Raw genomic sequence first — 24723 nt, forward strand, 5'->3', positions numbered from 1 at the left:
TCTATTATTCATAAATGCCTACAACATAAGGAGGGATTTCACTTATCCTATATGTCTCCTTTACGTCTACAGTCTCTTTCCATTGAAGGAGGAAATTTGTGAATTATGGAGGCAGAGACACAAACTCAGAGACTCCCTTCCTTTTGAGCCCAGTTCTAATTAGCCAGAAGGCATATCCAGCCTAGACCATGTATTTTGGGAGGCTGTTTAACAGGAATGTCTGGATGTGCACAGAAATTCATGATTATATATAATGATGCTTATCTGTGGAGCTGTGTCCATGGCAGTATTTGGCAGCCCACAGGTCTTTGCTACATTTGCACAGCACACCCGAATATTGTGGTGGTACAACTATTAAACCATTCCCTAAACCCCTGGCAAAGTATCAGTATACTCAGCTGTCAGCTCATCTGTCCTGCCTACTTTTCACAGTCCCTCTCCTCTTTTCACTGTGTGAGCTTAGAGAGACGGGATAGAATCCAGGGTCACTGGCCTAGTGTGCCTTTTGAGCTTGGCCTGGCCGCTAATTGCCTGGACCCCATAATGGCCAATGGAGACCTGTCAGACATTAATGCAGCCCTCATCCAGTGGGGTTTTCCATGTTGGCCAGTTATTGGTGGGACAGGCCCTCCTGAGGGCCCGATACACAGGCTGATAAAGTCAGGTGGAGCAGACCCCAGACTAAGCTGGCACTTTTACTTGTGCTTTTATGCTACATTTACTCATCATATAAAAAAATTATATTGATGATGCGGTTTTATCAGTGCATCGCCAGCTTTATTTTTATCTTACAATAACACTGTTGGATTGGCCTGCCAGGGTACCAGTAAAACTCCCGGTAGCCCATAGTTGAGTAGGTGTGGCCTATTTGAAGAGCCCTAGTTATGTGTTCACTCAACTATGTTGCCTTATCAGCCCATTTTCACTCTCTTTGATTGGATAATTAACTATTACACACTATTGGACAACTATGTATGACACACTAATTGAATAATTTATTTGGTTATATGTATGCACTTTTTTTCTGAATTCGTATGCTTGACAAAGGGGATTTATTTTCCCCGAAACGTTGCATTTGCAATCCGTAAATAAAGAATTTTTGGAAGAATTCCTGTAGTCCTGTGTGCCATCAGATGTTGCTGATTCTTATCAGCCTATACCAGTGATCCCCAACCAGTGGCTCATGAACAACATGTTGCTCACCAAGTCCTTGGACGTCGCTCCCAGTGGTTTTAAAGCAGGTGATTAGGAGACAAGTTTTGGTTGCATAAAAAACAGGAATTTTGGCCAAGCAGAGCCTCCTGTAGGCTGTCAATCCACACAAGTACCAAAAAGCCAATCAAAGCCCATATTTAGCACCCCAAATTGCTCAGAATTTTGTTTTCTTGTATCAAGCAATTTTTTATTCCGGAGTTGACTCTCCCTTTACGGTGAGTCGTGTGGGCTAAGATGTTTGGGGGGGACTTGCACCCCAGTCAGACACTCAACCAGAATCTCGTCGGCCAACAACTCCCATATCTGTTCCAGACTAAGTCCAGTTGAAGTGCAGCAGGCCCTGTACTAGCATTCAGCCTTGTGGCATTCCCCATGTAATGTTGTGTAGGAGATGAGAGCGGTAACCCCCACTGACACACCTACTGTGCAACTCGGAATAAACTCCCACTCAGGAAATCCCGGCCCTGGCTCTAAAGCAAAGTATGCGGGAGGGGCAGAGGGCGTGGCCCTGGCAATTAAGCAACACAAGCAGCAGCAGCCGAGGGTATCACACACGCACACTCTATCTCTCACACACACAGGCTCGGCTCAGTCTGGGAGCGCAGAGGTAAGAGGGGCAGCTGAACCCACAGATTATGGGGGGGGGGGCGCACATAGTGTTCCGAGTACAGGAGTGGGTGGTATTTACACGGATAGGCTGTTTGTGCTGTATGTTCCTGTCAGCTACACCATCTGCTAGCAGCCTAGTTTGTTATGGGCCCTGACCCTGCCACTGGGAGTTGGTATCCCATGCCCAGTCCACATTTGGCACCCCCCCAGGCATGGATGGCTTCGCCCAAGCTGCTAACAGACTGGATTCCCTGCTGTGGAGGTGCCACCAACCTTGTTTCACAGGAGGGGACTGTGTGGCCAATCTGATTACAGAGTTGTCTGTACCATGAAATGCCAGTCTGTGGGCTTCACTAGTGTTTGTGTAAAGACAGGCGGCCAGCCCATGCCTGATAGATGTGCAGCTTTATGGGTGTAGTAGTTATGTGCCCTACAGCAGAGATTCCTATTTGCTTGGGGTGGGTCTCCCTAATCCCTTTAATAAAGGCTCATTTGTAACTACAGTAGAAAGGAGATGTGATGACAAGGTTGCGGGAACTGGTTCCACAACAATTTTTGGGGCACAAACATGACTCCCGTTTGTGACCCCTGAGAAAAAGTAATGGGGGAGCGCTGCAACTGCCAGCTGTTCATACACTAGTGGTGCTGCCATACTGCTGCCTAAAGCTGGCCATAGACGCACAGATCCTATGGCCAGCTTTTCGGATCGTGTGTGGAGAGTGCCAACATCTTTCGGAGATCAGTCGTTTGGTCGATCGGACAGGTTTGATTTTGACCCGACCTATCCCGCCGGAGCCCATTGCCCATACGGCCGAACGTTTGGATTACCCCCGATAAAGCCATGCTCGTTAATGGCATATCGGGGAAAGATCCGCTCGTTTGGCGATGTCACCAAACGAGCAGTTCTTTGCGTCTATGGCCACCTTTAGGCATGTGCCATCAGTTATACGTACGGTGACACATCAGTATGACACAATATGACTCACATCAGTGTTCCATTGCTTCACTACTAGTGGAATGTGACTATTTCCACACAGTCTCATAGTGTTGTGCAGGTACAGGATATAGTAAACGGCTTCATTATATTCCTATGATTGGCGCACGTTAGTGACGGGGAACTTCTGAACTTCCACATATTCTTGTATAGGTATGGGATCTGACACCCGTTATCCAGAAAGCACTGACTTATGGGAAGGCCATATCCGCAGATAACACTGGCATAGGAAAAAACATTTTTTTCAAAATGCATCAGTTAATAGTGCTGCTCCAGCAGAATTCTGCACTGAAATCCATTTCTCAAAAGAGCAAACAGATTTTTTAATATTTCATTTTGAAATCTGACATGGGGCTAGACATATTGTCAGTTTCTCAGGTGCACCCGTCATGTGACTTGTGCTCTGATAAACTTCAGTCACTCTTTACTGCTGTACTGCAAGTTGGAGTGATATGACCCCCTTCCCCCCCCCCCCAGCAGCCCAACAACAGAATAATAGGAAGGTAACCAGATAGCAGCTCCCTAACACAAAATAACAGCTGGTAGATATAAGAACAGCACTCAATAGTAAAATCCAAGTCCCACTACAACGCTTTCAGTTACATTGAGTAGGAGAAACAACAGCCTGCCCGAAAGCAGTTCCATCCTAAAGTGCTGGCTCTTTCTGAAACCACATGACCAGGCAAAATGACTTGAGATGGCGCCTACACACCAATATTACAACTGAAAAAAATACACTTGCTGCTTCAGGAATTAAATTTTATATTGTAGAGTGAATTATTTGCAGTGTAAACAATTTAGAAATTAAAATGACAGAATCCCTTTAAATAGTTTTTTATTAGGTGATCTAAATTTCACAAAGATCCATTATCCAGAACTCATAGGTCTTGAGAATTCTGGATTACAGGTCCCAAACATATACTATAACGCCCAGCATTGTTTAACATAATGCAGAAGCTGCCCTCCCTGGTAACAAACTTTTGATTCAGTGTAACAGTGTAAATATTATATTTTTATATATTTATTATATTTTTTTATTATATTTTTTATTATATTTATTATTATAGCAATTGTATACACCTTATTTATTATTATAGTAATTTTATACATTTTATCTGTGCAGACCACCTACTGTATTTAGACGCTGAGAGCGAGCAGGGAGTCCAATTCCTACATAGAGGAAGGGGGAGAGGTGGCATGAGACAGTGCCTTTTTCTTGTTCTTCAAACTGTTTTGTTGCTTTTGGAAGCTGCACTGTTTGTTTTATTAACCAGTACTTGTCACAATAAGATCACTTTATGTGCCAGATACACTGCTGCTGGACTTCCCAGTTATAGCCGCTCTAATGCTAAACCCCATGGGCTTCATAATACATATATTGAAAGGTGCTGACAGAAAAGTGTCTGTTTTACCTCCTTTTACTAAACCTCTCTCTTACAAGGGTGCCAGATTATTAAATAGCTTATTCTTAGTGGTTTCTATATACAGCCTTTCCATGGTGCAGGATCGTGCAATCTTGCACAATTCCCAGCATCTGCAATAGATTGGTGGGGTTAAAAAAAAAAAACTAGGAACTTTCCCATGCAATGTGACAAAGAACATGAGAGACAGAACAGTATGTTGCCTGCTTGGTGCTGAGGTTTACAAATTTAAAAATAAAAGCTAAATTGGCATCGCTGTTGGCTTTATAACTGTAGTGGTGGGATACATATTGCAGGGTTTACACGCACGCTCTGCAGTGGCTGGATATACAGTACAGAGTAGTGGTTGGATATATACTATAGCTGTGGGACACAAACTGTATTGCTGGGACATAAACCAATGGGACATAAACCAATGGGACATAAACCAATGAGAATGGAGCATCGCAAGACATATAGTAGTGATTGGATACATGCTGGAATATTGGGCCCTATGCTATAGTGGCGGTCACATACTGTACTGGTGGTACAAGTGCTATATTACAGTGTTTTTGGCTGACTGTGACAGTACAACAGTCTGACTTGCTACATATGTCTAATTATATGGGGAGGCTCTAATGCATTTCTTTTATTCTTTGAACAAAAATACATTAAATCTTGTCTAACAAGCAGTGCAACCCATGCACCTTGCAGCAAATGTTCTTTGGCATCTTGCCTGGGAGCAAGAGAGGGAGAGATTGCTGTATTAGATGGAATTGGAAAGTACACTGACTGCACTGGGAATAAAGAGGCTGTATGGAATTGATGGAGGGGGTGAAAAGCAGTTGCTACTTTTGTCCCTCCCCAAAAAATATAAAAACCTGTTGGCCCGGGGACTTGCGCAATTATATATGACTGCTGGTGTGTTAGAAGGGGTCCACGTGACTCATTCTTCTGTAGGAAACACTAAGGCGCAGATTTATCGAGGGTCGAATTGAAAATTCGAAATTAAAATTTTAAATTGTTTTTTATGGTCAAATTCGACTAGGGAGTTATTAAAATTTGCACTGAGTTTTTTTTTTTAAAACATTTGAATTTGATTTTCGAGATTTATCATACTCTCGCCCCTTCAAATTCGACTATTCCCCACCGAATACCTGCAGAATTGCTGTTTTAATCAATGGGGGATCAATGAGTTGTTTGCAGCCTTCTTGACGTTCCAATCTAGTTTTTTAAATTCAAATCAAATTCGATTCGAGTTTTCAGGTCGTTTTAATTCATCCCAGTTTTAAAAATGTTATTTTTTTTTTAATAACTTCGAATTTCGAATTTATGGGAGTTTAGGGGAGTTTTTAAAAATTCACATTAATACGAAATTTGACCTTTGATAAATGGGCATGTGCTTTCAGAAAGAGCCAGCACTTTAGTGTCGCACTGGGACCTGGATTTTACTATTGAGTGCTGTTCTTATATTTATCAGGCAGCTGTTATCTTGTGTTAGGGAGCTGCTTTCTGGTTACCTTACCGTTGTTCTGTTGTTAGGCTGCTGAGGGGGGGGAGGGAGGGGGTGATATCACTCCAACTTGCAGTACAGCAGTAAAAAGAGACTGGAGTTTATCAGAGCACAAGTCACATGACTGTGGGCAGCTGGGAAACTGACAATATGTCTAGCCTCATGTCAGATTTCAAAATTAAATGTAAAAAAATCTGTTTGCTCTTTTGAGAAACAGATTTCAGTGCAGAAGGCTGCTGGAGCAGCACTATTAACTGATGCATTTTGAAAAAAAAACATTTTTCCCATGACAGTATCATTTTAAGAGCAAAGGGGGGCCTTGACCAAAGGCTGAATATGCAAGGGATGGAGGGGGGGGGGCTTAAAGGAGAACTAAAGCTTAACTAAAGAAGTAGCTAGAAATGTTGTACATTATGTTTTTGGGCTTCTGTATCAGCCCAAGGCAATCACAGCCCTTTAGCAGTAAAGATCTGTGTCTCCAAAGATGCCCCAGTAGCTCCCCATCTTCTTTTCTGCTGATTCACTGCACATGCTCTGTGCTGCTGTCACTTACTGAGCTTAGGGACCCACTCACAATATACAGTACACAAATGTCGCAATATAAGGCTGATTAGTGATTAATACAGATTATTACTATAGGACAGCACATAAACCAATGCAATTAGCATCATCATTTAATCATCAGCTTTGTAGTATCCTCTTATATCACAGGCAAACCTCATTTTCTGCTTGATAATTTGCTACAACCCCTAAACTTAGCTTCTCAACAGCTGCTCAGAGCCCACTGAGCATGTGAGTGTTACAGACACTTTCCAAGATGGTGACCCCCTGTGACAAGTTTGAAGTCCTGGATCATTGCTGCTATTGACAAGCTGAAACCTTATGCTGGTGCAATAAGTTCAGTATATAAAATATGGCATTTTTAGCCACATTTAGGGTTTAGTTCTCCTTTAAATTAAAAAGCCTGACAACCGCGGTTGCAGCCTTACTAACATTGTAGTAATAAGTTTAGAAAGATGAATGTCCCATTTGAGAGGCCTTTCTGCTCACCTCGCCTGACTTGTTTGGATCAGGGATCTGTAACTCCATTGCTGAGACTTGTACTTCATCTGCAGCGGAGCTCAGAGAGCACATCCCCGGGGGAATTTGCTGTGAAACATAATAACTGAGCCTTACATAATATAATTAGTATGTTGCAAGTGCAGTGAACATTGGGAAGAAAATCTGTTGGCTTGTGTTATATATTAACCTAGATTTTATTGTGTGTTTATATCTGTATATCTAAGCCCCAGGGTCTGCACTGTGCTGGTGAATAATAAAAGGTTTTGGGGCATTCCATTTAGCAGCCGCTTTGCACCAGATTTCCAGCTCGTCCTTTGTCAAAGCTACATGTTGCTGTGCTCAGTTGTTACCATAGCAACGGAAGCTGGCATAAAAACAAAATCTAAATTAAAGTTTAATGTCCCTGTACCTGGTGTTTCAATCTGACAGCTCAGTAATTCAGGCGCAGACTCTAAACTAAAAAGACAACAAACAGCTACACTGAATACTGGAGAGTGTCACACCCATCCAGATCAGCTGCAGCCAGCCAACCAGTTCAAGCAAAAGTTGCTACAAAGTATTAAAATATAACTTTTAATTCAAACTGTTTAAAAAGTATTATTCGTTTGGCCACATCAGCATACACACTCACAGCGTGAAAAAACACTACGCCGTGCGGGACCATGTCCCTAAAATGACACACAATTAAAAACTCAAAGCGTAGGTAGGACTGGTGGTGGGTATGTAAAAAGTATTTAGTAGCAGGTTTAAATACCCATTGTCAGTACCTGCTCAATAGGAATAATAATTATACCACCAAAGGTACCGGTTCCCACCCTTCCACCCTTCCCCCAGCAGAGTATTCTACCTAGCTACGTTGGGAAGAGTGGGAGCTACTCACACCACCTTCCACCTACGCTGCCCTACGCGTTTCGCTGACAAGCAGCTTCGTCGGGGGCATAAGTGCTGGTCGCGCTCCTTTCTCCCCTTTAAATAGGCTACATGCGCTGGTTACTGCGTTCCGCATGTCCGTGATGTCACTTCCAGTTTCGCATGTCTGCGTGACGTCACTTCCGGTATTCCGTCCGTGTCACTATTATGTGCTGGCGGAAGTGCGCGTCTTATTGCTTCATCTCTTAGTGAGACAGCAATCAGTTGCCAGTACATTTCCCCAATACATTCATTGTAAGGGGCCAGCTGCTGAACCTTCGAAAATACTGTGGTTCCAATGATATTAAAGTTACCAGATCGCCTCAAAAAAGTATTTCATAGGAGTTAGTTATATATTGATGTCAGCAGTCACTTTCAGATTGATTGCGTTAATGTTAAGTTTATCGATGAATTCATAGAATTTGTGCTTGGTGTCGGACCAAATCAGTATAATATCGTCTATGTAGCGTAACCACATAGGGATATGTTGCGTGTATTCGATGAGTTCATCCCCAAAAACCAGATTGCTCTCCCACCACCCTAGGTATATGTTTGCATAACTGGGGGCGCATGTACTGCCCATTGCGGTCCCCCTCGTTTGGTGGTAATAGTGTGAGTTGAAAGTGAAGTAGTTATGCCTCAAGATAAATTCTAAAAGATCAATCACAAAGGCACTGTGTTTTTCATATGCTGGACCTCTTTGTCTTAGAGTGTCCTTGGCTGCAGTTAAGCCTACTTCATGGATGATACTGGTATAAAGTGACTCCACATCTAGGCATGCAAGGAAATCATGACTGTTTAATGTTATGCCCTGTAGATGTCTTAGGGCATCCATCGTATCCTGGACAAAAGATGGTAAATTTCTACAAATGGTTTGAGTATTGATATACATACATAGATGCTCGCAGACTCTAAACTGTTACAATTTTGCAACACTTAGTTGATACATTTCTCAGCTGCATTTCTGGAGTATGAGCAACTATTGTATCAATTCTAACAGCTGCCTGTAATGAAACTCTGATTCTGCTCAGCAGGGACAAAGATAAGAACTGTATCAACTAAATGTATCAATTTAGAACACTTTACAGGGTCAGCGACCCCCCCTTCCCAGAGCTGTTTTAGGGCTAGGCCACACGGGAAGATTTCAGGGAGATTAGTCGCCTGGCGACTAATCGCCGCGTCTAATCTCCCTGAATGGCTTGCTGGTATCTTGCACCCGCTAGCGCTAAAGTCGTCTGCGCCTATTCACACGCAGCAACACGTTTTACAAAGTCGCTCGAAATCGCCTCGTGAGGCGACTTTAGCGCTAGCGGGTGCAAGATACCAGCAAGCCATTCAGGGAAATTAGTAGCCTCAAAGACGCGGCGATTAGTCGCCAGGCAACCAATCTCCCTGAATCTTCCCGTGTCTTAGAAGGTGAAAAATTACACTTTACACTTCAATATTAGAAAAACTGTGACACAAGTAATTGGAGAAAGTCGTTGATGTATAGAATGATATTCTGAGACAATTTTTTTTTTTAATTTGTGGTTTTTCCAGTTTTTTTAGCTTTTTATTCAGCAGCTCTCGAATTTGCAATTTCAGCAATCTGGTTGCTAGAGTCCAAATTACCCAAATAAGCATTTGTTTTTAGATGGGGTCAATGACCCCCATTTGAAAGCTGCGTCTAATCTCCCGAAATAGCAGCGCGTGTCTCTGCGCTAAAGGGAAGTTATATCTCTCCCAGAATGTTCTGTGGGACAGAAATATGTGGAGAATAACAGGGGATGTGTTCACTGAGGCTGGAAAAGCCAGTACAGGTGTTGGGATTTATGATTTTTCACCTGTGGAAAAGGGGAGGGTCTTTCTCTGTTCAGAAAGTAGGAATTGGGAAGTGAGGGGTCCAAGTGTGAGAACTGGGGAAAAAGAGCAAAATCTGAGTTTTCCTGGCTAAATTTGGCAAAATAGTGTCTGAGGCACTACCTTAGAGCAGGTTTCCTATATAAACAGTTTTCCAGCAGAGCAGTCTGTTATAGTTTTAGAAAAGTATTTTATGATTTTAGAAGAATAAACTTAAATTAGTACTTGAAGTCTTTTTTTAATGTCACTGTTCCTTTAAAAGACCTGTCTTTGTTGAGGAACCAAGACTTTTGCAACATTGTTTAAAAAGTAACAACATCAAAAAACAATTTGTTTTGTTAATTTAATTAGTCTTGGTGGGTTTTTTTTTCGAGGTATACTTACAATTTTTTTAAAGAAATTTTGATGTTACTGGTCCTTTGATGTATATTGAAAAATTGCTTAGAATTATAATTTCTTTTATTAGGCAAAGTTTTATTTTGGGGTTGACCTGCCCTTTAAGCACCTAAACAAGTGAATACAATAAAGGAAGTAACTTATCATGGAAAATAATAGTGGACCTATAATAAATATTTACTATACAACGATATCATAGAGTTTGTTATCTCAAAGGTTATGATTGATTATGATAACTGCCTCCTCACCCAACTGTAATCACCGAGCCTAAACTAAACATTAGTCACTTATTTTATACGACTGTGCTGCACTTGCCTCTCAGCCAGGAGATTGAGATGAAATGATCCGATTTATTGCCTCAGGCACCCTTAGCTCCGAGTGTCACAGAAAGTGACTTTGCATTGAAGTCATGGAATAAGCAAGACATTTTCACTGGCTTTTATGTAAATGCGAGTCACGTGCTGGTAAGTTGCTGTAGTTTCTTCCAGCTCAAAATCCAGTTCCTTCTATACACGTTTAGGTCACAGCTTTAGGGTCAGGGCACACAGGCAGATTCCGGGAGATTAGTCGCCTCGGCAACAAATCTCCTCTTCTTCAGGTTGACTAATCTCTCCGAACTGCCTCCCCGCCGGCTAAAATGTAAATCGCCGGCAGGATGGCACTCGGAGCGGTTCATTTTCCGAAGACGTCGAAGTTTCTGCAAAATTTTAGCCGGCGGGAAGTTCGGGGGGATCAGTCGCCCCGAAGAAGAGGAGATTTGTCGCTGAGCGACTAATCTCCCTGAATGTGCCTGTGTGCCCTGATCCTTAGGGTAAGGCCAGACGAGGAGATTCGAGGAGATTTTGTCGCCTGGCGACTTATCGCCACGTCTTTTGCGCGACTATCTCCCCGAACTGCCTCAGCGCTTTTTCCCCATAGGCTTGAATGAAAAGTCGCCTGCGCTAATGCACACGCGGCGATGCGTTTTCAATAGTCGCCCAAAGTTGCTTCACTGAGGCAACTTTGGGCGACTATTGAAAACGCATCGCCGCGTGTGCATTAGCGCAGCCGATTTTGCGCTGTAGCCTATGTGGAAAAGACGCTGAGGCAGTTCGGGGAGATAGTCGCGCAAAAGACGTGGCGATAAGTCGCCAGGCGACAAAATCTCCCCGAATCTCCTCGTCTGGCCTTACCCTTAAAGAGATTATTCACCTCTTACACCAATCCCTGCCCTGCTGTGAATAATCTCTTTAAAAGCATGGCATCGTTTTCATTGAAATGTCGAGAAAATCATTGAAAATTATAAGTGACATTGTTTATTTGTCAGATTGGCAGGCCGGAAAGGATTAAGAACTGCTTGAACCCAAAGTTCTCAAATAAGTTCCTAGTCAATTACTACTTTGAAGTGGTTCAGAAGCTGAAGTTTGGAATTTATGATATTGACAATTGGGTGATCATGATTTTTTGGGAGAAAAAGGAAACCCTGATCTTTCCGTAATTTGGATCTACATAACTTAAGTCGACTAGAAAATCATATAAACATTAAACAAACCCAATAGGCTGATTTTGTTTCCAATAAGGATTAATTATATCTTAGTTGAGAGCAAGTACTGTTTTATTATTACAGAGAGAAAGGAAATAATTTTTAAAAAAAATGGGATCCATAGATAACGGATCCCATACCTGAATAGAGAAAAATGAAATCATTTAAAAAATGTGGTTTATTTGATTATAATGGAGTCTATGGGAGACAACCTTCCTGTAATACAGAATTTTGTGGATAATGGATTACCGGATAAAGCATCTCATACTGATGCTAAGCCCTTCAAGTAGTATCCCTATTTATTGTTTTTTTATGGCCCTTAGCCATGGATCATTATATAGTGAATATAGTACCCCCTATTGTAAAATATAAGGATATTATAAGTCACAGAGGAGTTCCATGACCATATGAAAGCATAAGGCTGAGGTTATGGAACTCCGAGGTAACGTCTTATGTTCTCATATTTTCCAACAAGGGGTACTTTATTTATTATAATACATAAGTTTTAGTGAGTCGTGACCAAAATGACATCACTACTCACCGTTTATAGCTGATGACATCACTAGTCACGTTTATAACTGATGACATCACTAGTCACTGTTTGTATAGTGAATAAAGGACCCCCTCTTGTAAAATATAGGGATATTATGTTACCGAGGAGTTTCATGACCTTATAAAAACACAAGGCCGAAGGCCGAGTGTTTTTATACAGGTCATGGAACTCTGAGGTGACTTCTAATATCCTCATATTCTGCAACTGGGGGTATTTTATTTATTATAATACACAAGTTTTAGTGAGTCATGTGACAGAAATGACATCACTACTCCCCGTTTATAACTGATGACATCAGAACTCACCGTTTATAAGGATAGAATTTACAAGATATTCATGGCTTTTGTGTATTATAACTGTACTACATGAAGCAGCTGTGGTTCCTTGGGCAAATCCTGATGCGACATCTGTTTAATGAAATATGATTTTTCTAGAGACACATGCCCATCAAGTCTGTTTACTGGATAGAAAATAAAGAAAGGGCAGAAGGTCTGGCTTATGTCTTGCTGGCAGAATGAAGACGCACATCTTCAATATTTTAATATTCCATTTTCCATTTATATTTAATAGATGGCTGCACAATGTGTCACCAAAGTGGAGCTGAGCGTCTCCTGCACCAATCTTCTAGATCGAGATGTCAGCTCCAAGTCTGACCCACTATGTATCCTGCTATTGAACTCCAGTGGCAACCAATGGTTTGAGGTAATGCTGACCAAATATCTGTATATCATCTGCCAGCTTTCTTGACAAATTCACTACCATACTTATAAAGATCTTTCAGAAGTAAGTATTACTGTACATTGATTTCCATCCCCGGAAGATCCTTCTTGCTTTCAGTTCTGGGAAGTCTAACCTAACCTTCAGCTCAAGCTGATCTACAACTCCTCCAACAGAATTGGGAAACGGTTCTCTCTTAGCTACAGCTGGTTGCCTACAGGTTTGACATCCACTGAGATGGAACATTATACTGGGCAACTTATATTAATACAGAGTATAATATATTTAAAAAATATCTATTTTGCATGGCTATTCTTGCCGGGACGGATTATGGGTCACATTTGTTTCAAGAAGAAATCTGATCTCATGGTTTTTCTAGTGAACACTCCATGAAAGTCTATGTTAAAATCCAGAAAGAAATTAATTTTCGTCAGATTGAAAATGGCTGTGTGTGTCTTCTGGCAACCAAACGACACTGTGTGATTTGAGACTTTAAAGGAGAAGGAAAGCTACAGAAGCAAGTTATAACACTATATTTATTCTGCAGAATGCTTTACCATAAACGGCTCTAGAAACACTCTCTGTTTGTTTAGGATAGCAGCTGCCATATTAGCTTGGCATGACATCACTTCCTGCCTGCTTTCTCATAGCTCTTGGCTCAAATTACAGCAGGGAGGAGAGGGGGAAAAGGGAAGGGAGAGGGTAGCAAACTGGGTTTAAGTTGAAAACAGGAAGTCTGATACAGAAGCCCATATGTGTACACAATAGAAGGAAAGAAACGTGGTGTTTCTTTTGACAGAGGACTCAGAGCAGCATTATTTTGAGGGTTTACTGGTGTAATATATATATATATAGGGTGTTCTGATAAAGCTTACTTAATTTAAGCCTTTCCTTCTCCTTTTAAAGAGACACTGACCTGATTTGAGTAATTATATCCATGTCTTACCCAAGGAGTCAATTTCCTGGAATGGAATTTCTCTTGTTTTTCATAGTACAACCCAACAGTTTTGGTGGAACAGCCATCTGAACTCTCAGGTCAAACACCATTTAGCTGCAGAGGAAGTCATTGGGCTTCCAATGTCAATAAGTAAATGGGAACTGCAATCCTGATTCCTGTGTTTCTAAAGTGAGTTGAGTGTGGTAGATTGGGTCTGCAAATATCCCCATAGTTTCATACTCGCTGTGCCAAAAATAACCTTTCCTAGTATAGTGTACTGAATGATTATAAAATGTGTATTATGATTTTATTGATATGATTGGAGGCTGCCATGCCCTTCCCTCACCAAAGAAATCAGGTGAATTTCTTCTCTAAGCTGTGAAAGAGCAGCCAGGGGCAGCCTAATTGTCTTAATGTGTTAAATTTTAATGACTTTGCATTCAGGACCTCTGAGAATTATAAGTGCCATTGTTTATTTGTCAGATCGGCAGGACCGAAAGGATTAAGAACTGCTTGAACCCAAAGTTCTCAAATAAGTTCCTAGTCGATTACTACTTTGAAGTGGTTCAGAAGCTGAAGTTTGGAATTTATGACATTGACAACAAAACCGTTGACCTGGGTGATGATGATTTCTTGGGAGAATTTGAATGTACATTGGGACAGGTAGGTAGAGGCCATTGACAAATCATACAGCACGATTAAATCAAGATTTTTTTTTTAGGTTGTCCTGCAATTTACAGGTCAGAATGTAAATAAATACTTGTTCCCACCCATTCATTCTACAAATAATGGGTTTCTTCTTAAAGCAATTGCTTACGTAGCGGTTGGAAAAATTTAGAGTTAAGAAAATTTGTTGAATCTTCTAATGAGATTGCATCTATGATATGCTTTGTAGTTTCGAAAAACGGTCCGCACACACCAATATTGCAGTCGGGGATTGTGCCCCTTTTATTAATGCCACCAACAATAAATATTCAACGTTTCGGGGGGACACAGCCTCCCTTCTTCAGGAGGCTGTGTCCCCCCGAAACGTTGAATATTTATTGTTGGTGGCATTAATAAAAGGGGCACAATCCCCGACTGCAATATTGGTGTGTGCGGACCGTTTTTCGAAACTACAAAGCAGTAAGGTGACCTGGCAAGGTCAACGGTGGACCAGCACCACTACGCAGAATAAGTGGAAGGAGGTGTGCGGTAACATAAAGTTTTATTGCATCTATGATACACAGGATCTTTCGGTTCTTTTTGTGGTTATTAAAAGGAAAAGTCTGGCTGACCACAACCTTCCTTATCTCCTCCTAGCCTTTTTGTTGTGGCCTCATCCATTATGTGCCATTAAAGGGCAGAGACACATGGTCAGATTTGGGGAGATTAGTCGCCTGGCAACAAATCTCCTCTTCTTCAGGGCAAATAATCTCCCCAAACTGCCTTCCTGCCGGCTAGAATAAAAATTGTCGGCGGGATGGCACTCAAAGTCGCCCGAAGTTGCCTTACGAGGAAACTTCAGGCGACTTTGCAAAATGAATCGTTCCGATTGCCATCCCGCCAGCAATTTTCATTCTAGCCGGCAGAAGGGCAGTTCGACTAATCTCCTGTTCGACTAATCTCCCCAAATCTGACCGTGTGTCTCTGCCTTAAAAAGGGAAGTTCCTCTATATTTAGAACAGAATGTATACTTTTTTAAAATCTTTTTTTTTTCAAATCTGTTAAAGATTGTTGCTTCGAAGAACCTAACCAAGCCCCTGGTACTGAAAAATGGCAAGCCGGCAGGAAAAGGATCCATCACGGTATGAACAATCTCCTTTGTTAGTGTCATTTTTTATTACAGTCAGATTTTGTGGGTAACCAGTGCCTTAAGTCTGTTGATTGGGCTAATGTTATACATGGTGTTTTCTCCGCTGGTAAAAAAAAACCCCATGGGTCAGATTTACTAAGGTTCAAATGGTAAATTCAAAAAAAAATTTGGATCAAAACTCACACATTTAAATTTAAAAGCACCAACTCGAATTTGCATGTAAGATTTATCTCACCTCGACCCTGGAAACAGTTCTAATTCAACTATTCTGCACCTAAAACCTGCCGGGTTCACGTACAAGACAATGGACAAGGCCCTTTGTACTATTTCAAGATGTTAATAGTAGCGATGAGCCAAATTTTTGCCAAGTTTCGCTTGGAAAATGACGCCCCATAGACTCCAATGGGAGAAAAAAAATGTTGCATGTCAAAAAAATTTGACATGCAAAAGTTTTTTTTTTTGAAGGAAAACTCGATTCGAGTTCGATTAGCGTTTTCGGGTCAGGGCTATCGATTGAATTTTAGACGTTCAAGTTTTTTCATAAATAACATACCATGCGAATTGTAAATAAAATCAATTTTATTAGTTTTAAAAAATTCACATTACTCTAAAATTTGACTTTTGATAAATAACCCCCTACGTGTGACATACTGTAGATATTACAGCTGTTACCAAAATATCTCTTTAAAAGCGCGTTTTTTTACATCGGGTTTCTGTTTTGTCATTTCAGTAAGCACACTTTCTATAAATGTCTTATATGCAGTAGAAAAGATATTTAGTGATGCGTGTTTCTAGAAGGGCAAGATACTTAAGGGTGATATTTAACAATAATATTAATTTTGTCCCGTTCAAGAAGCCAGGAGTGACTTGTTTCATCTCTTTTCATCTCAATGTAGATATCAGCAGAGGAAGTGAAGGATAACAGAGTGATTCAGTTTGAAGCTGAAGCAAGGAAATTAGACAATAAGGTATATATACATATATATATATAAAATGTGCTTAAATGTATACAAGTGATTGCTTTTTACCTTCACAATCCTAGTACGGGTATGGGACTTGTTATCCAGAATGCTCAGAACCTGGGGTTTTCCGGAATACAGATCTTTTCATAATTTGGATCTTCATACGTTAAAGGGATCTTATCATTTGAAAACATGTTTTTTCCAAAACGCATCAGTTAATAGTGCTACTCCATCAGAATTCTGCACTGAAATCCATTTCTCAAAAGAGCAAACTGATTTTTTTTTATATTCAATTTTGAAATCTGACATGGGGCTAGACATTTTGTCAATTTCCCAGCTGCCCCTGGTCATGTGACTTGTGCCTGCACTTTAGGAGAGAAATGCTTTCTGGCAGGCTGCTGTTTTTCCTTCTCAATGTAACTGAATGTGTCTCAGTGGGACATGGGTTTTTACTATTGAGTGTTGTTCTTAGATCTACCAGGCAGCTGTTATCTTGTGTTATCTGGTTATCTGATTACCTTCCCATTGTTCTTTTGTTTGGCTGCTGGGGGGCAAAAGGGAGGGGGTGATATCACTCCAACTTACAGTACAGCAGTAAAGAGTGATTGAAGTTTATCAGAGCACAAGTCACATGACTTGGAGCAGCTGGGAAATTGACAAAATGTCAGATTTCAAAATTGAATATAAAAAAAAATCTGTTTGCTCTTTTGAGAAATGGATTTCAGTACAGAATTCTGCTGGAGTAGCACTATTCACTGATTCATTTTGAATTTTTTTTTTCCCATGACAGTATCCCTTTAAGTCTACTAGAAAATCATGTAAACATAAAATAAACCCAATAGACTTGTTTTGCTTCCAATAAGGATTAATTATATCTTAGTTGGGATTAAGTACAAGCTACTGTTTTATTATAACAGTAAAAAACAAAATTAAAAATTTGGATTATTTGGATAAAACGGAGTCTATCGCAGACAGCCTTTCTGAAATTCTGAGTTTTCTGAATAACGGGTTTCTGGATAACGGATCCCATACCTGTACTCCACAACACTGCTTCATATGTACAGATTTGGTCAGGCAAAAATCTGTCAGACCATTGGGGCATGCATGGTACAGTTTCACAGTTCATTTGTCTGAACGGAAATTCTAATTGCTGGAATTCCTTTTTATTAGGCAGATAGTAAGTATAACTGCATTGGATTTAAGTTAGTTCTTAAATAAAACAGAAGCAACAGGCACGTACACACAGTTCAAAGCCAAGCATGACGAATCGTCCTGCCGAATCCACTAATTTGGGATTTGGATGAATCCTAAATCTTTACTGAAGGATTCAGGCGAACACTGAACCAAATTCAGATGATTCGGCCAGGCACGTGGATTCCGCCAAATTAGAATCCTGGATCTGGTGTATCCCTACCTTTAGTCAAGGTTATAGGTACAGGTATGCGATCCGTTATCTGGAAAACAGTTATCCAGAAAGCTCCGAATTACAGAATGGCCGTCTCCCATAGACTCCATTTTATCCAAAAAATCCCAAGTATTTAAATGTGATTTCCTTTTTCTCTGTAATAATACAACAGTGCCTTGTACTTGATCCAAACTAAAATATAATTAATTCTTATGGGAAGCAAAACCAGCCTATTGGGGTTATTCAATGTTTGCATGATTTTCTAGTAGACGTAAGGAATAAAGATCTATATTACAGAAAAATCCATTATCTGAAAAAACCTATTCTGCATAACAGGTCCCATATCTGTACAGTGTATGAAGCTATTGTTTGGCATGTCAGTAGTAACAGGGATATCTATTATATTAAATAAGTACTCACCTTCATATTTTACCCTAAACACCAGAGAGAAAGTGGAAAATATCTAGTTTTTGTATATACATGTTACACACTATATTGAGAATTGGATAGCGCTGTTTTATTGTATGGTTGTTGTACCCTTGTAACTGTGAAATAATAACCAGCTATACTTTGAGTCTTACAGTGGCTTTGATGTAAATCTTGCAGGACTTTTTCGGCAAGTCTGACCCTTATCTGGAGTTCCACAAGCAGACAGACGATGGGCGGTGGCAGATGGTTCATAGAACAGAAGTAAGATTCCTGTTAGACCTCAGCACAGACAAAACCGTATTTATATTACTTATAACTGGCCTTATTTGTTTTGCTAACAAAGGCAACAAGAAGGGATACAATAATCAGTACTAATTGTTATAATGATATAAAATAACTGGCTAATACAAGAATATCAGTAAGTTGTTTGTGTAGACAGTAACTTATAAGAAGCTGCATCCATAAGTCAGTCTGATTGGCTGACAGTTGCTAACGTCCTGTATTGGGCCGGTACTAGCGGAATACCCGCAATGTGGTCCAGTTTCGGCTGAAAAGTCCCTGATTCCTTGGCCGTGTGGGTAGGCCATAGTGGGTGCCCCTAGGCCTGCTGCCATTCGCCGCCCCCATACCCTCCCCTCTTTTTTATCATCAGGTCTGGAGCACTGGGGATTGGCACACAGGAAATTTTTAAAAACTAATATATTTTCCGCTCATCCCCAGTGTTTTTTAACCTACATTGATGTGGTTGAGCAGTATGTCGCCCCCTTAAAATCCTGCCGCCCTAGGCCCAGGCCTTGGTTTCCACAAATCCAGACCTGCGTGCAGGCAGTCTGCGGGTAACCCGGCTGGGTACCGAACAAAGGTGCGGGCTTGATCCCTCACTTGTGGGGGATCTATTCTTTTGCGAAGATTCAGTGCCAGAGTGACGTCACTTCTGGTCAAATGTGACAGCTCGTCCGTTTTCGCGTGTCCCCCCCCTAGGGTCGGAAGGCTAGTTGGGTAGTGGGAACATGCTGATCAAATTGGGGGTTCAAGTACTACAGAGATTCAGAATGAGGAATAGTGAATTTCAATCTCATGCGTATGTCTGTTTTTAAGGTGATTAAAAACAATCTGAATCCTGTCTGGAGACCATTCAAGATCCCCCTTCAATCTCTCTGCAATGGTGACATGGAAAAGCCAATCCGGGTGAGTGTCAAGCATTTACTGTACAGCTGCAAATAAGGACAGAAACGTCTGCTGTGCAGAAGAATGTATTCTTACCTTAAAGGAGAAGGAAACCCAGTCGGCGCAAAAACCCTCCCCCCTCCCCTGTGTTGCCCACCCTCCCTCCTCCCCCCTGGCCTACCCGTCCCGCTGGGCAAATGCCCCTAACTTGTTACTTACCCTTCTGCGCAGCTCCAGTCTACGGAGTTCACCGACGCCATCTTCTTCCAAGCGATCTTCTTCCTGCTTTGACTGGCGCATGCGCAGTAGGAGCATTTCGCCCCTATGGATCTACTGCGCATGCGCCAAATGTCACAAAGGAAAACTTTGTGACTTTTGGCGCATGCGCAGTAGATCCGTACCGGCGAAATGCTCCTACTGCGCATGCGCCAAAACGCCGGTCAAAGCAGGAAGAAGATTGCGTGGAAGAAGATGGCGTCGGTGAACTCCGTAGACTGGACCTACACAGAAGGGTAAGTAACAAGTTAGGGGCATTTGCCCAGCGGGACAGTTAGGCCAGGGGGGAGGAGGGAGGGGAAGCAACACAGGGGAGGGGGGAGGGTTTTTGCGCCGACTGGGTTTCCTTCTCCTTTAACTACCAGTTTACATGTACAAATTAAGTACATAACCAGGGCATCTCCACCCAGAATATGTTTTTGCATGTAATTCTGAGCAATTTTCCAATATTCCAATTAATAATTATTATTATTATTATCAGTTGTTTGTAAATTTGCAGCTGAAAGCAGTGCTTATTTATCCCTTTGTGTTTTAAATAGTGAAACAATGTAGCAGAGTCAGAACTGTAGTGCAAAGAATATAAACCGGCAGATATATGTGATATGATGTCATACTCAAGTATACACAAGTACAGTATATAATTATGAGGCCAGTGCACACAAGAAATTGTGGCGCTCAGAGAGAATTATTTGCCCCACCCCCATGCAATGTTCTTTGCGCACTGCACAAGCAAATGACTCTTTTACTGTTCTCTCTAATTCCAATAACATAGATATCTGCATTATCTCTCTTTTTCCTTAAAAATATTATAATGATAAGGAAAGCTAAGTATTGTTACATTTATATATTCAGTGGCATGCTTAATGGGGAGCAACTATGTAAGTAGAACAATTTTTATGTTCCTTATTTCCAGTATTTCCGCTTTCTTCTTGGGATGCACCAAATCCATGGTTCAATTTGTTAAAAGCCTTTAAGTTAATTTAAAACACTTAGGGGTTAATTTATTAAGCTTCTAATTGTTCTAGTCGGACTTTTACAGGGGAGGATGCAATTTTTTCTGTGATTTATTAAAGTCCCATGGTATTAAAAGACAGATGAAAAAAGTACTCCAACTCAGTCCTGCCGAGAACATGTAGAAGTCGGTGACATATGTCACGTTAACAATTGAGATTTTCTGAGTTGCTCTGGGTTTTAGAAAAAATTTTAGCTTTCAGGCAATCTGACGAAAAAAAACGTAGTTTTCAATCACAAAATCAGAAAAAATCGCAGGCTTTGGGTTTTTTTACCGATTTTATTGGGACTTTTTCCCACACAAGAAAAAATTGTGAATATGTATTGATAAATAGGGGGGAAAAGTCTGTGCAGATTTGGTTGGAGTCGTTTTCAGAAAATAGTCAGAAATAACGCCCTTAAAGGGGAAGGAAACCTAGTCGGCGCAAACCCCCCACCCCCTCCCGTGTATTGCCCCACCTCCCTCCTCCCCCTGGCCTACCCCTCCCGCTGGGCAAATGCCCCTAACTTGTTACTTACCCTTCTGGGCAGGTCTAGTCCAGGGAGTTCACCGACGACCAAATCTGGTATTTGGCCAAATCTTTTGTGCACGATTCAGCATTCCTCCGAAACCATAAAATTATGGATTTGATGCATCCCTACATTCTTCAGAATCTCGTTCATCATTTACCAAAAAATACCCTTTGTTTTGATACTGCACATTCTGCTGATTAAAATTAGGGGTTTGTGATTTATGGGAAGTTAAAGGTCAGTCACAGCCTTAGGTTGATGCCCTATTCGGTCAAGCCCTCCTTAGTTTATGGACATGACACTCACCCTGCAACAATTTCAGGGAAAGCCAGGGCAGTAAGTATACATTCACTCCTAAATGTAACCCCATGTGGTCTCTAGTTGGACCCCCCCATCCTCTGCACAGCACCCCTCAAGTCCCACGGTTTGGGAACCACGCACCAAAGCCCATTTTCTATCCATAGAGATGCAGCAGTACAGTTCCATAGCCGTATCTCAGTAGCTCATAATCTATTGGTAGTTAAAGGAACAGTAACACCAAAAAATTTATGTATTGCAAAGTAATAAAAATATAATGTACTGCTGCCTTGCACTGATAGAAGCTGTGTGTTTGCTTCAGAAACTCTACTCTTGTTTATATAAACAAGCTGCTGTGTAGCCATGGGGGCAGTCATTCAAGCTGGAAAAAGGAGAAAAGGCACAGGTTACATAGCAGATAACAGATAAGCCCTGTCCAATACAATGGTGTTTTATCTGTTATATGTAACCTGTGCCTTTTTTCCAGCTTGAATGGCTGCCCCATGTTTTAAGGAACAGTAACTTCAGAAAATGAAAGTGTTTTAAAGTAACAAGCATGTAATATACCATTGTGATGCGCTGGTACATCTGATGTTTGCTTCAGAATCTCTACAATAGTTTATATAAACAAGCTGTTGTGTAGCAATGGGGGCAGCCATTCAAAGCTGAATAAGGAGAAAAGCACAGGATACACAGCAAATAACATATAAGCTGTGTAGTATACAATGGGATTCTTCAGAACTTATCTGTTATCTACTGTGTATCCTGTGCTTGAATGGCTGATTAAGGCTTACCGGAGTCTGTTTCAACCAATTAGCTGGAGGAAGGCCGCTCTTACAGTACCCCACACGGTGTGTCCTCAAATATGCAGAGAGGAGAAACTGGTAGGGGAAGGTATGAGAGCCGAAATAACCGTGGTGATGATCGTGAAGTATGGCTCTCTCTGTAGTGAAGAAGAAGAATGGTCAGGTGGGCCGAGTCAGGGAAGGCGGAGATCATCGTAGTCAGGGACAGGCAAGGTCGAACCAGGAAAGCAGAGAAGTTGCAAGCGTCACAGCAGTAAGCGAGATCAGCAAGTGTAGTCTGAAGGTTCCAAAATCAATTCACGAAATAGAGTTTCCAAAAGTCTTAGGTAGAGTAGCCAAGACGATGTCTGAGCAAAGTCCTGACCTTGAAGGAAGGTTTAAATAGGCCCCAGCGTCAATGGCGATGCGTCACGGCGCCAGCGTCATGTGGCCTGTGTCAAATCCGGACGCGCTGCGTCACAAAGTGGATTCCAACGTCTGCGTCGAAGGACAGTGCCAGAACCCTTGGGATCCTGACAGGCTGCCCCCATGGCTACACAGCAGCTTGTTTATATTTTAAAGCAAACACACCAGTTTAGGGCAATAGTACATGATATTGTCATTCCTTTAAAACACTTTCATTTTTTGATGTTACTGTTTCTTTAAACAACCACTTATTTTTTTAAACTAAAGTTGTCTTTCTGAAGAAAACGCAGCTTTTACCAGTGAAGAGCAACACTACATTATATTTGATTTTCTTTGATAGACTTTCCGTTTTTTTTTGAATTTACTGTTACTTTAAAATGGATTGACCGATGAACAGAGCATGTCACAGAATTAGCCGACCCCTCATTTTAATCCAATAGAAGGTCTAGCATGTGTGGTATTTATTACTCTTGAGATAAAAATCCTTTATTCTCTGGCACATTGTGGTAGTTCATGTCATTGCTCCTCTTGCTTGATCAGAGCTCTGTGCCCCAATATTAGTCTTCGATATTATGTGTGACCGGCTCTAGACATTGCCAAACTGTAGCCTGTACCAATACTTCTCTATTATTATACTTCAAATTATCTTTTTATTATTGCCCTATTCAGTGTTTTTAGAAAGACTTAAAATAATACCTTTGTCTTAGTGTTTACCTTACTGTAATATTATGCAGAGCAGCATATTTGTACTGGTAAGAAAAACATATTTCTTTTATTACTTGTATGAATGCCTATGTTTATAGGTAATATGGTGGTAATATAGTGCAATTGTTAAATCTGCAGTGTAGAGGCCGGTTAACACCATGCATCAAAATCGTGGAAATAATCCATTACCGCTAACTGTCGTACCTGTTTAAAGGATAAGCCAACCTTAAAAATAAGTTCATGTAAAATTAATGAGGGTGATATTCTAAGCACTTTTGCAATGTAAATTCATTTTATTTTTTAATTCCAAGACCTTAAAGGATACTGTTAGAGGGATACTGTCATGGGAAAAAAAAAAAATTCAAAATGAATCAGTTAATAGTGCTGCTCCAGCAGAATTCTGCCCTGAAATCCATTTCTCAAAAGAGCAAACAGATTTTTTTATATTCAATTTTGAAATCAGACATGGGGCTAGACATTTTGTCAATTTCCCAGCTGCCCCTGGTCATGTGACTTGTGCCAGCACTTTAGGAGAGAAATGCTTTCTGGCAGGCTGCTGTTTTTCCTTCTCAATGTAACTGAATGTGTCTCAGTGAGACATGGGTTTTTACTATTGAGTGTTGTTCTTAGATCTACCGGGCAGTTGTTATCTTGTGTTAGGGAGCTGCTATCTGGTTACCTTCCCATTGTTCTTTTGTTTGGCTGCTGGGGGGAAAAGGGAGGGGGGTGATATCACTCCAACTTGCAGTAAAGAGTGATTGAAGTTTATCAGAGCACAAGTCACATGACTTGGGGCAGCTGGGAAATTGACAATATGTCTAGTCCCATGTCAGATTTCAAAATTGAATATAAAAAAAATCTGTTTGCTCTTTTGAGAAATAGATTTCAGTGCAGAATTCTGATGGAGCAGCACTATTAACTGATTCATTTTGAAAAAAACATTTTTCCCATGACAGTATCCCTTTAACATCAATGAATTTTGTTACAGCAGCGCCACCTGCTGGTCATTTTCTGACCATTCTGACTACCAAGTAGTCAAGGAAGTTGTCAGGAGAAAGAAAGAGGCTGTTCTGATGTTCTTCTGCTTAGGAAAAACCATAAACTTTCTCAAAACTTCTTCCTGGTCTACTTGGTGGTCAGAATGGTCTGAAAATGACCAGCGGGTGGTGCTGCTGTAACAAAATTCATTGATGTTAACAGTATATGTATCCCTTAATATCTTGGAATTAAAAAAAAATAATAATGAATTTACATTGCATAAGTGCTTAGAATAGCAACCTCATCAATAT

The 24723-nt window shown here is 41.0% G+C and overlaps 1 protein-coding gene across 1 annotated transcript in view; it reads left to right on the forward strand.

Annotated features, from left to right (window-relative positions):
• Positions 1 to 1666: 1666 nt before the first annotated feature.
• Positions 1667 to 24723, forward strand: part of cpne3.S (copine III S homeolog) — a 37583-nt gene continuing 14526 nt past the window's right edge. Inside the window, exons 1-7 of the mRNA XM_018223846.2 lie at positions 1667 to 1822; positions 12583 to 12714; positions 14150 to 14329; positions 15379 to 15453; positions 16358 to 16429; positions 18435 to 18518; positions 19356 to 19445. Of these exons, the coding sequence (XP_018079335.1) occupies positions 12583 to 12714; positions 14150 to 14329; positions 15379 to 15453; positions 16358 to 16429; positions 18435 to 18518; positions 19356 to 19445 (633 nt within the window). The 5' untranslated portion in view covers positions 1667 to 1822. The remainder of the gene's footprint in view (positions 1823 to 12582; positions 12715 to 14149; positions 14330 to 15378; positions 15454 to 16357; positions 16430 to 18434; positions 18519 to 19355; positions 19446 to 24723) is intronic.

The sequence above is a fragment of the Xenopus laevis genome, chromosome 6S, assembly GCF_017654675.1.
Source record: "Xenopus laevis strain J_2021 chromosome 6S, Xenopus_laevis_v10.1, whole genome shotgun sequence".
Classification (NCBI taxonomy): Eukaryota; Metazoa; Chordata; class Amphibia; order Anura; family Pipidae; genus Xenopus; species Xenopus laevis.